The 12,560-nt window shown below is 37.3% G+C and overlaps 1 protein-coding gene across 1 annotated transcript; it reads right to left on the reverse strand.

The window, feature by feature from the left end:
• Nucleotides 1-2,925: 2,925 nt before the first annotated feature.
• LOC108255197 (acidic mammalian chitinase) lies at nt 2,926-6,299 on the reverse strand. The gene is made up of 11 exons (XM_017450962.3): nt 6,224-6,299; nt 5,772-5,801; nt 5,419-5,620; nt 5,208-5,264; nt 4,965-5,130; nt 4,602-4,726; nt 4,395-4,518; nt 4,124-4,309; nt 3,904-4,026; nt 3,669-3,807; nt 2,926-3,312 (listed from the first exon to the last, which is right to left on the reverse strand). Exons 1-11 carry the CDS (start codon nt 6,246-6,248, stop codon nt 3,044-3,046), a joined length of 1,446 nt encoding a protein of 481 aa, XP_017306451.1. The 5' UTR covers nt 6,249-6,299; the 3' UTR covers nt 2,926-3,043.
• Between the last annotated feature and the right edge of the window lie 6,261 nt (nt 6,300-12,560).

Consider the following 12,560-nt stretch of genomic DNA (forward strand, 5'->3'; position numbering starts at 1 on the left):
AAACAGGCAATGGGTCAGACGATCTGCAAATGGGCATAAAACAGGCAAGGCAAAAGCATTTAACGAGAAACAAGAAACAAGATCAAAGACTATGAAACAAACCGCAAACAGGGTACAAATTTTTGGTATGGTGATAACACTCGATACTTCACAAAGAGTGAATGCCTCGAAAATCCTTTTTAACTGTGATGTGACTGTGTGTGAAATTGGAGGCAGGTGTGCATGATTAGAATGAAAGTCAGTGTTCTAGGAATTGCGGTGAATGGTGCCATGTTTGTAGGCCACAGTGCAGGATGGGAAATGTAGTCACTGGTTTGCTGTGATATGACAGCTGGTATATGCTGGGTGAATATGATAGATACCACCTGTGCTGGATGGATTCTTTTGGTGGCTGGATTGTTGGAGGTCTTCAGTCTCATCTGGTTATATGATCAATATAAATTTTTTTTAATGATTTGTTGTTTAAAAGAACTTATGACTTTGCACTGATCAGTTTAATTCAGAGCTGATATACTGCTTTCAGGTGGAAACCGGTTCATCCAAGACATTGAAATGATGATTGGGACCAAGAGCACCCGCTTCTGGATGTGGTAGAGGACTTGCTGGTTTTTCATCACTCCTGCCGTTCTCCTTGTGTGTATAATATGCAACCTATAGAAAGTATTATTCAAATGTTAATAATAATAATGTTTTAGAAGATTGTCAAGTTTGCCTGAGATAAAACATGTACTGCTTCATATCCTCCAGGTCATTCTAGTCCAGTCAGTGTACACATTCACTGCTCCCACATATGGCTCAGTGGAATATCCACAGTGGGGCATTGCTCTGCACTGGTGTATGACTGCCTTCTGCCTCATGTGGATCCCAATTGTGGCTGTCTGTAAGATAATGAAATCCAGTGTCAGCTTTTGGCAGGTAGGACAGGAACTTCTTGTGTGTGTTTGAAAATGAGGATGCAAGAGTACTCCAAATAGTATTAATAACAACAACAACAACAACAACAATAATAATAATAATAATTATAATAATAATAATAATAATAATAATAATAAAACTGTATCACTTTAAAAGCCATATGTGGTAGCTCTAGTACTAAACTATATCTGATAAATATAATACACTAGAATACTATTGTCAACATCATGTAAAGCAGTACAACTGAGCTCTATCTTAGATACCAGAAAGATATTTGAAGTATAAGAGTATTTCCTTACAGTGGCTCAAATTAACATCCTCACCCACTGAAGACTGGGATCCTTACCTGGAATGCCACAGGACTGACCGCTATGTTCGCAGACAGATAAAAGACACAAATGTCTTTGTAATCTCAAACCAAAACACAACCAGATTATAAGATAGTTAAATTTTGCATGTTTTTCAGTCAGTTACATCTATATGTTAACGTTAAATTGGCAATGCTTTGTGGATGGTACAGTATCATTAGACCTTAAAGCACAGTAGTGCTCACTGCCAATTTATCACAGCCACATCTACACATGTCCATCAGTGGAATGGGACCGCCACAGGACCATCTTTAGCCCTTCATCAATGTTCAGTTTATGACATCAGGACTGTTGTCAGGTGGATATTTTTGTTTGGCAGGTTATGCTGCATCGCCTGATCGACACCAACATCCACTAACATGCCACCACCATTTTAACGTCTGTGCTATGTTGAGGGTGCTCCACCACCCACATAATATCTGCTCATCAGAAACAAATCTGTACATCAGAAACAAATCTTTACCTAATATATACCCCTACAGTATATGGTAGTCTTATCTAATAAACTGACAAGTGAGTGTATTCATCATTAATAATTCCTCTAATTTGGGACTATAATTGTGTTAGTAAGGAATCAAATACAACAGCTTTACCTCTGTTAAACACTGATACTGGAGACTCCTTCCATAAATGTTGAATAAATGTCTCCAAGCTTAATCTTAGCAATGATGAGACTTTTTCTTTGATAAATAGCAACACATCTTTTCAGTACACAAATCAGTGTGACAAATCAGAAACTGTTACTTTAGAAACAATCTGTGAGTTGCTTTTCAGATGGAAATACTGTCAGAGCCATGTTTTTATTAAGTTAATCAAAACCTTCTGAACAAGCTGATCAGATTCAAGAATAAAGTTTTATCATGTTTAAGTACAATTAATCATAAAAACATCCGATATTCATTAATGAGTTTTAGTTCTGGAATTGAATGTTTTCATGGTGTTAAATCTGTTTAGTGTCATTTCTGTTTTGAATCATTAGCATAAAAACACTATAATTTGCCTTTTGTAATAAAATTGTAACAAATTTGTTTCTTTCATTTGCATTGGATATGACCTATATGAAATCAAGTCCTATAGTCTCCTTCAGAATCTGAACTCTAGACTCATTAGTGTATGTGTACAAGTATTCATTTTGGTGACAAGCATGTTTGATCACAATTAAAAGCTTTGGTGGAAGAAATGTTATTGCAAGCTCCTTGAGGATCCTTTTCTAATGTGGGCTATGCTGCATCACTCTTCACTGCATAGATTAATCTGATGGCTGTGAATGGCAAGTAATACACATGCCATTAGAAATCAGGGCTTCATCCCAAAACACACTGTACACACTTTGTTCTGACATACTATTTAGTATGGTAATACATGGCATGTGAATCGTTATACCAGTCGCTGATGCGATGATCTGCAAGATCAAAACACAGTACAAAGGGGATGATAGAGAGCTAGCTGTCTAATAGCTATGACACAAGGCTCTGTTGAAGTGTAAAGGTGCATCTTTGCTATTATCTGTCAGCATGCTGATCACTCAGGCCTGCTCTGTTCATCTCTAAGACCGATAGTAGCTAATAACAGGATTTTCATTCTGACTCATAGCAGCTTTTTTCCTTTCTTTTTTTTTTGACCAAACAGATGAAACCACAAGTGCAGTTTATTTTGCTGGTTTATTTTTTATTTCAGAATATCAATGAACATGACTAAAGACCACTCAGATCAATCAAGACAAGAGCAGTTCATAGGCACTCAGATTTATGAACTTGGATTTAAGACCAGTTGCAGCAAGAGCAGCTAGCATCAAAGACCAGGCCAGTGGCACAATGCTCCAAGTAGGCCTTGCCACTGTCGCAGTTGTAGAACTGGTTCGTATTGCTGGGGTCGGGGTAAAGTCCATTAGCCTTGCCAGCACAGAAGCCGCTGCCACTGCTTGAGCCACTGCTGCTACCACCACTGCTACCCCCACTAGGAGGAGCAGGGGCAGCAGTAGCTGGGGCAGGAGTGACAGGGGGTAGAGGCTGGGCAGGAGCTGAGCAACCTAGAAGAGGAAGAGCATCAGATAAATTAATGAGATTGCATGTCGGCTAGTGTGTGTGTGTGTGTGTGTGTGTGTGTGTGTGTGTGTGTGTGTGTGTGTGTGTGAGAGAGAGAGAGAGAGAGAGAGAGAGAGAGAAAGAGAGAGAGACAGAGAGAGAGAGAGAGAGAGAGAGAGAGAGAGAGAGAGAGAGAGAGAGAGAGAGAGAGAGAGAGAGAGAGAGATTCAGTATTCTTTACTAGATTTTAGTAGTAATATATGTAGAGCCCAGGTTGGGGGTACAGGATGTGCAGAAACAGGGTTACTGCATGAGTTAAATTGACTCTAATTAGAAAAATAGTTAGACTTGTTCAACTCACTCTGTCCAGTTCCCAGGCCACTCTTGATAGTGTTGATCAGAGGGTATTTTCCCTGGTTGCAGAAGGTGCCACTGAAGTCATCCAGGTCCAGAGACCACACCATAGCACCTCCAAAGTTGTTTTTCTTCAACCAGTCAATCTATAGGATTTTGAAAATGTATTCACCAACCATGTATGATCCAAAACTTCCTTTGACAACTCTGTCGACGTTTAGAGCCATGTGAATAGAAAATACCTTGATCTGGAAACTCTTGATGTTGTCATAGCCAACCCAAACGTTCTGGCTGTTGTAGGCATATGGCACATCCTGAGGGGTATCCCAAGCCTGAGTGGCTCCTTGAGACAGGAAGGTACAGATCTGGAAATAGAGGATTAGATTAAAATCTGAGATCAAGCCAAATCTGTAATTGTAGGATAGAATGTCAAAGCACTTTACAAGATTTCTTGATTCTCACCTCATAGTAAGCCCAGAATCCACTTTGCCTGGAGTAAGGTCCAGCAGGTCCAGGTCCAGCAGTGGGGGCTCCCACACCAGTATTGGCAGAGCTAGCCAGCATGAAGGTGTGTCCATAGGTGGGGAATCCAACCAGCAGCTTCTCGGCAGGAGCACCATTGCTCTTCCAGTAGTTCATAGCATAGTCCTGAAGTGGTAGAAAAAGGAATTTAGATCTCACCAGAAATCAGACATATTACTATTTAATGGGTTCGGTATTGAGGTACACTTACCACATTGAAGTAGATGTAAGATCCCTGGTCAGCTGGTCCACTGTACAGAGGGCTGTTCTCTCCAGTCTGCTGCTCCCAAGACCCATGGAAGTCATAGGTCATGACATGGAAGTAGTCCAGGACCCTGTGGAAGACAGATATAGAGGTCAACATCCATGAGAAACTGTTGATTCTCTGTCAAAATAACTAAAAGAACTGTATACGAACTGGCCAATCTGGGCAATCTGGTATCCAGAGTCGATGGTACCCTTGCCAGCGGAGACAGCAGCAGTCAACAAAAGACGAGGACGGTTGGTCTTTGTGCCCTCAGCCACAAAGGCAGCCATCATTTCCTATTGAAAACAGATTTGGCAATGTCAGTAAACAGCAAGGAGAAAGGAGAGCAAAAACAGTCTCATATGAGATTGGTAAGATAACAGAAATCTATTGGCCGGAAACTAATCCAAAACGACTATAACTTTTAAATAGAGCAATATAAATAGATTTATATGAATCTGTCTGGTTAAAGCCCAAGAGCTTCTCACATTGAAACCTACATGTTTGTGGGCTGTATTACATGCCAGTGAATACCTGAACCAGGGTGGTGTAGAGCTGTTTGTCCTGAGGAGGACTACCACGGGAACCAGGATACTCCCAGTCAATGTCCAGACCATCAAACTCATACTGCCTCAGGAAGGTAATCACAGAGCTGATGAAAGTCTGACGGGTAGCAGAGGTGGCCACCATAGCAGAGAACCTAAAATAATAAAGAATTGAGTAAGTGACCGAGCTGCCTTTTACATTGTTTGAATTGTGTCACAAGACTTTACATACTTGGCAGTGCCAAAGTTCCAGCCGCCGATAGCCAGAAGGGTTTTCAGGTTGCTATTCCTGTTGAGAACATAAGGAACATTTAAGTTTCCTATCTTAAGCAAAACATGTATGTACACAGCAGGGGAAAAAATGCTTTAACTTTTAGAATTAGAAATACTTAAGTTTAACCAAACAGCCCAGCTGGATATCAAATCAAAATAAATCAACATACTGGTTCTTCAAAGCCTGGAACTCTCCGTAAAGCTTCACATCATCCCACTCATAGGTTGCAATCTCGTTGTTGTTCATACCAGCAAAAGCATAGATCAGATGGTCACACAGGCATGGGTCAACGTTGGTGGGGAAGTACTTTCCTGCTCCAGGTCTGTACTGTCCCCAATTGGTGAAGTAACATGACAGGATGTAGGAGGATCCTAGGTAAAAATAATAATACTACTACTACTACTACTACTAATAATAATAATAATAATAATAATAATAATAATAATAATTAGATGGTAAGGGATTTTTGGAGTTGTTAGATTTACCATATATAAAGAGAAAATTACGTATCTGGATGCTTACCTAGCTGCACGTGCAGCAGGAGAGCCAGTCCTGGAAATAAAATTAAGACACTTTACATCTCAACATATTCTATAATTCTTCCACATATTGTATGCTGTGAAATATATCAATAGGGTAAAAACATAGGTAGCAATAAATTGACACTAGAGTAAGGGTAATATTATAATTTTCTTTATTTGTCTATGTTGTACTGTATAATTGTGAGCAATATTCAAGCCTACTATCTCTAAATAAGAAAATACAGAGATATAATATAAATATATTATATAGAGATATACTATAGATACAGCATAAATCTTGCATCTGAGTATATATGTTAGGTTTGACAACATTAGAAGCAACAAAAAGTTTTATATCTGTGCCATTTATTTTTCTAGATATTTCAATCATAAATATTCTATTTTAAAATGTTGTGGTAAAGAAAGAAAAGGCATGCTGAGGGTCCAACTCACCAACACAAATCAGAAGCTTGCCCATGGTGCCTATGTACAGTTCACAAGAAGGATCTACTCCTTTATATACCCCCAACCAACACTACTTTACTCATTTCAATCTCTTTGACTTGTTTGCCTAGACTGAAATGTAATAGCCGTCAGCACTTTGGTAGAGATTAAACAAAGATAAGTTGTTCAAAATTTCTTTATCTGCCTTTTTGTTCAAGTACTGTGTATTAAATGTTAACTGTTTTAATATAGCCACTCATGAGTACATAGAAGGTCACAAATACATTCTAATGTAGTTTATTTTCCATGTCATACAGAAAGAAAATTAACCTACCCTGACTAGATTCTGTTCTACTACTTCGCAGTCATAATTATCTTTTTTCTCCCTCTCTCCTTTCGCCGAGCTCCACACGAATTTATGGAGATATTAGAGATCCAGATCCTTTCTGCCTCTGGATGGAGCTCAAATCTTCTTTAATTCCAGACTGCTGGGACTACAGCTGCTCCTAACGCCATACAGATTTCATATAAGTCAATAATGAACTTTTTCACATTATCTGTTGTTGCCCAGATGAGGATGGGTTCCCTTCTGAGTTGGGTTGCTCTCAAGGTTTCTTCCTCTTAAAACATCTTAGGGAGTTTTTCCTTACCACCGTCGCCACTCAGTGGCTTGCTCAGTTGGGATAAATTCACAACTTTAATATCTGTATACCATGTTGATATTTCTGTAAAGCTGCTTTGAGACAATGTCTATTGTAAAAAGCATTATACAAATAAAATTAAATTGAATTGAATTGAACCTGCAATTCAAATGTGTATTTGTGCAATTCAAAGTTCTTTACCAGCACTGATTTTAAAAAGCAAAAAAAAACTTTATTGTCAAAACTAACTGATATACTGTAAGACAATATGAGGACTTAAAAAAAATCTATGTTTTGATTTTGGGTGTTAAATATTGATTTACTTCTTTAAAAATACTGAAAGTAAAAAAAGACCATGAAAAACACATTTTAAAGTCTCTTCTATATAAAACAGACATTAATTATAAAGATGCTAGGTCACGATTTATACATTGTCATACTATTCTCATTTTATGATGAGAATTCTTACTTGCATGTACAATATTTTGCTCATTGCGTTCCTCTTTCTCTTCCCTTCTTTGTTTCATATCTGTTCAAATAATCTTATTTATTTACAGTGATTTCAGAAAGTATTCAGACATTTACATGTTTTAAACTTTATTGTGTTATGGATTTGATAATTGACATTTTTACCCATCAGTACACATACTGTAGTCTCTCCTAATGATGAAGGGAAAACATGTTTTTAGTGATTTTCAAAAATGTATTAAAAATATCAAACACTGAATTCTCTTATTCACAAAAGAATTCAGACCCTTTATTCAATACTTTGTAGAAGCTCGTTTGAAAGCAACGACAGCTACAGGTCTTCGTGGATACATCTCTACAAGCCTGGATTTGGTCAGTTCTTTGAGATCCTCTCAAGCTTCATCAGATTGGATGGCGAGTGTCTGTGAACTGCCCTTCAGGTCTCTCCACAGATGGTAGATGGAATTTAACTCTGGGCTTTGGCTGGGCTACTCAAGGGCATTCAGAGACTTGCCCCAAAGGCACTTCAGTGTTGCTTTTCTGTATGCTTAGGGTCATTGTTTTGTTGAAAGGTAAACTGTTGCCCCAGTCTGAGTTTGCGTGTGATCTGGAGGAGGTTTTCTTCAAGGATGTTCCTGCATTTGGCCGCATTGATCTGTCCCTCAATTGTTACCAGAATCCCTGTCCCTGCCATTGAGAAGCACCCTCATAGCATGATGCTGCCACAACCATGTTTCACTCTAGGGATGGTATTATCCAGGTGATGTGTCGTGCTTGTTCTTCACCAGACATAGTTTGGTGTTCTGCCCAAAGAGTTTAATTTTCATTTTATCAGACCAGAGAATCTTTTTCCACAGGTTGCATGTCCTTTATCCTGTCATATGCCTTTTACTCAACAGTGGCTTCTGTCTTGCCATGCTGCCATGAACACCCAATTTATGGAGTGCTACAGAGATGGTTGTTTGTCCAACAGGTTCTCCCATCTCTGCACAAGACTTTTGGCACTCTTTTAGAGTGATTGTTGGGTTCTTTCTTATCTCTCTGACCAAGACCCTTCTTTCCTAGATGCCCAATTTTCACCTCTAGAAAGGTTCAAGGTTATGCCACACTTCTTCGATTTCAAAATTATTGAGGCCACTGTGGTCCTGGGAACACTCAAAGCCTTAGAAATTGATTTATTTCCTTTCCCTGGTTATGCCTTGCCCCAATTTGATTGCGGCGATCCACAGACAGTTTGTTGGACTTCATAGGTTGGTTTTTGTCCCAACAGTACAGTGTATATTGTGGACCCTTTTAGACTCTGGTGTATGCCTTTCCAAACGATGTCAAATCAATTCATATTGCATCAGCTGGATTCCACTTGGGTTCTAGACACATATCAAGGATAATTACAGCAAACAGGACGTTTTTTACACCATGCATGCATTTAATGTAAACTAAGTAGAAATACATTTAATTTAATTTAAATTAATACATAAATTTAATGCAAATAAAGTAAATTTAGAACTACTACTTATTTGTACTTTGTGTACACTACGACATTTTGTATATTAAAGGTCATTGTGCTGTAAAACCACACATGTATAAACCCGGAAATGATAAACTGATCCATTAAAGATTAAGTGTTTTAAATATCAGCTTATCAAATTATGAAAGTGCTTAAAATTATACAGCAGGTCTGACTTATGCACTGAGTAAATAAAAGGTAAATGTGTAATCTAAAATGATAAAATGCATATCTAAATATGGAAAAGTATAGTCACTAAAAATGTAAAGTAAATGCAAGCAGATTTGTATCCAAAATGTATATATTTATATAACGTTGCTTTGTGATAATGTCCACTGTTAAAGTGCTATACAGTACAAATAAAATGTAATTGAATTGAATCAGATTTAATTTAAGAAAATACAGAGACTTAAAAAAAAAAGTCTGTCACACATACTGGGCTCTGAGGACTACAGGTTTTGATGTAAACAAATGCATGGTTATTTTTATTTTATAAATTACCTAAGGATAAAAGGTTCATGAGAAGTATAATTATTTAGGAAATAAAAATACAGACAGGTGAAAAATTAAAGCAAAAAACAGTGGCTCTGTTATGCTTTGGGAGATATTTTGCTGGTATGGTTTGGGTTCACTTAGAGAGAAGAATTACTAAAAATCAATACAAAGTTCTTCTGATTACATTTATTCTGTGATGAAACAGTTCTGTCCTGATGGGAGTCATCACTTCCAGCATGACTCCACCCCCATTCACAATACATGAGGGTTCATTAAATGGTTTAATGAGGATGAAAATGATTCAAATCATATGTTATAGCCTTCACAATAACCAGATTACAACCATATTGAACACGTATTGGAGATTTCCAGCTGAACTGTTAGACTGCAATCTATACCTCCATCATCAAAATATCACTTGAGGGAATATCTTTTGGAAGAATGGTGTTCATCACACCAGTATTGTTCCAGACATTTGTAGAATACACGGCAAGGATCATGAAGCTCTGCTGGTTGCTTGTGGTGGCCCAAACACTTTAATAAGACACTTTATGTTGGTTTCCCTTTAATTTGTCTAGTTTTTGTTGTTGTTGTTGTTGGTTGGGTTTTTTGCTTGGCTAAAAATGAATGTTCAATTGCCATAGCAAATGTACTGTGGTATTTATTATTTTTTTAAATTTAGAGGGAACAGAGGGAAGGAACCAGATATTTAAATAAATCTTGGTCTATGACTGGAGCTCTACTCTTTGTGTATACTGTAGCTACATAATTTTACCCTGGAAAACAATTATGGCTTAGGAATGTCCAGTCATGTCCATAAGTATTCGGACATTGACTACATTCTTTCATTTTTGTCTCTGTACACCACCACAATGTATTTGAAATGAAGAAATTAAGATGTGCTTGAAGTGTATATTTTTAGTTTTAATTCAAGGGGTTTAACAAAAAAAAAATGCATTAACCCTTTAGGAATTACTGCCTTTTTTTTTTTTACAGAGTCCCTCCATTTTCATATGCTCAAAATATTTGAACAGTTGTCATGTTTCCTTGTTATTTCATGACAAATTAAGGAGATAAAAGGTCTGGAGTTGGTTCCAAGCATTGAATTTGCATTTCGTAGCTGTTCATGGGAACTCTCAATATGCAGTCCAAAGAGTTGTTGATGCGAGTGAAGGAGGCCATCATTAGGTTGAAAAAACAAAGCAGGCCCATCAGAGACATAGAAACTTTAGGAGTGGCCAAATCAACAATTTGGAACATTCTTAAAAAGAAGGAATGCATTGGCGAGCTCAGCAACACCAAAAGGTCTGGAAGACCACAAAAGACAACAAGTGGATGATCGCAGAATTCTTTCCTTGTTGAAGAAAAACCCCTTCACAACATCCAGCCAAGTCAAGAACACACTTTGTTCAATTACTTTTGAGCCTGTAAAAATGTAGGGACTCTAAAACAATGGCTTGCATGCATACATGCTCTCCTCATGTCCACTTGAGTTTCCTCTGGGATCTCTGTTTCCTCCCACCTCCCAAAACATGCTGATAGATATAGTGACTGAGCTAAATTTCTTTAGGTATGAATGAGTGTGTGAATCTATGAGGGTGTATTCCCACCTCATGCAGAGTGTTCCCAGGATTGCTTTGGATCCACCTCAACCATGACTTGGATAAAGCAGTAACCGAAGAGTTACATTCATGAATGAATGAATGAATGAATGAATGAATGAATTATAACTTGACCCATGCTATGGGTTTGTAGAAAATAAAGTGGCATCATTTTGTAGTTTCAGTGACTCGCTCCACACTGTATGATGAACTCAACTTGAAATATCTGTTTAGCGTTATCCAAACATTTGATGAAAATGTGTGTCTACTTTACTATGTTTAAAACAATTATTTTCTTTTTAATTTTATCATGCTTTGGAGAAAAATGTCAAAGCAAATATAATGGTCATTTAAAATGGATAGTAATGGCAAAGCCATATGTTCTTATGTTCGGGTCAAACTCTAAAGTCCAATTTAGTGGAAATAATACTTTTTTTCCTTGCAACTTTATTTGCTTTACTCAATTTTTCTAAAGAACTTGAAAATGTATACATTTATAATAAAGTTTCATTTCAGTCAAGAGCCAAAACTGCATCCAAAATGATTGGACTTTGCACTATGGCTACCAAACTGTAAGCAATCTTATGATTTGTCAGTGAACAATGTGAACATTCAGCAAAAGATTTTCACTGATATTCAGTAAGCAGCTCTAGTGTTGTAAGGAACTTCCAGAACAGGGAGCCAAGCCAGTTTTCCTCTTGCCCAAGTTAACGTAATTATAAACTGCAGACTGAAATCACTAATGAACTGAACTCAAGAAAAAAGATGTGAGCATTTGTGAAATTCACATCTGTAATGATCCGGCATATTAGGATTTCTGTATGGAAACAGGAAATCACATGTGACTCAATAATTGTTACTTAGGTGGATGTGGCAAATGCTGCATTAAGGCCTACAGAATAAATATATCCTGGATGTCTAACTGAATCTACAATTCTGTTAGACTATTGGGAACCACTAAAATCATTCAATCCTTTTCTGAAAATGTTGAAGCCATTAGTTCAATGCAACTTTTTTCCCACCAGGTAGATGAAAAGGACTAAATAAATGAAATGTTCAAACAGACCATTTTAATTAAAAGCATTTTCACATGTAGCTGCCAATTTACCAGACTCTACCTAATGATGATTCTTCCATACTTCATACAACTACACAGGCATACAGTACTACTACAAGATTTGGTTTCCAAAAGATAACTCACTGAAAAGCTATAAAGTATGTTTTCCACAAGATGGCAATGAGGACCAGTCACCTACTCATAACCTACTGTACTGTAGATAGAAAGCAGAAAGGAAAGAATTCCTTTTAAAAGTTTGAGAGAACATGTTATTACATAAAATACATTTTACAGAGAAGTTTAGGAGAACAGTGTGTCTCGTGTAGCTGGTATATTCCGGTATCTAAAATGTAGTAAGTTGTTTGATGTTTTTTTTTTAAATCAACTATTTATAATTTGTTTTTGTTTTTTATCCAGCAAGTGGTGGTAATACACCAATCTGGTGTTTACCAACCTCCGGAAAACTTGAAAAGAAGAAGAAAAAGAAGAGGAAGAAGAAGAAGATGATGATGATGATGATGATGATCCCATAGAGTCCAAATATATGGATTATCCATAATTTCATTCTGCATTGTAG

Source organism: Ictalurus punctatus, chromosome 21 (assembly GCF_001660625.3).
Source record: "Ictalurus punctatus breed USDA103 chromosome 21, Coco_2.0, whole genome shotgun sequence".
Classification (NCBI taxonomy): Eukaryota; Metazoa; Chordata; class Actinopteri; order Siluriformes; family Ictaluridae; genus Ictalurus; species Ictalurus punctatus.

Bases quoted from the DNA above. Each gene is read 5' to 3' on its own strand.
- LOC108255197 (XM_017450962.3), bottom strand. From the start codon at position 6,248: ATGGGCAAGCTTCTGATTTGTGTTG. The intron at 5,621-5,771 runs GTAAGCATCCAG...ATTTTTACCTAG, and splicing joins CCTGCTGCACGTGCAGCTAG to GATCCTCCTACATCCTGTCA. The intron at 4,519-4,601 runs GTTCGTATACAG...TGTCTTCCACAG, and splicing joins CAGATTGCCCAGATTGGCCA to GGTCCTGGACTACTTCCATG.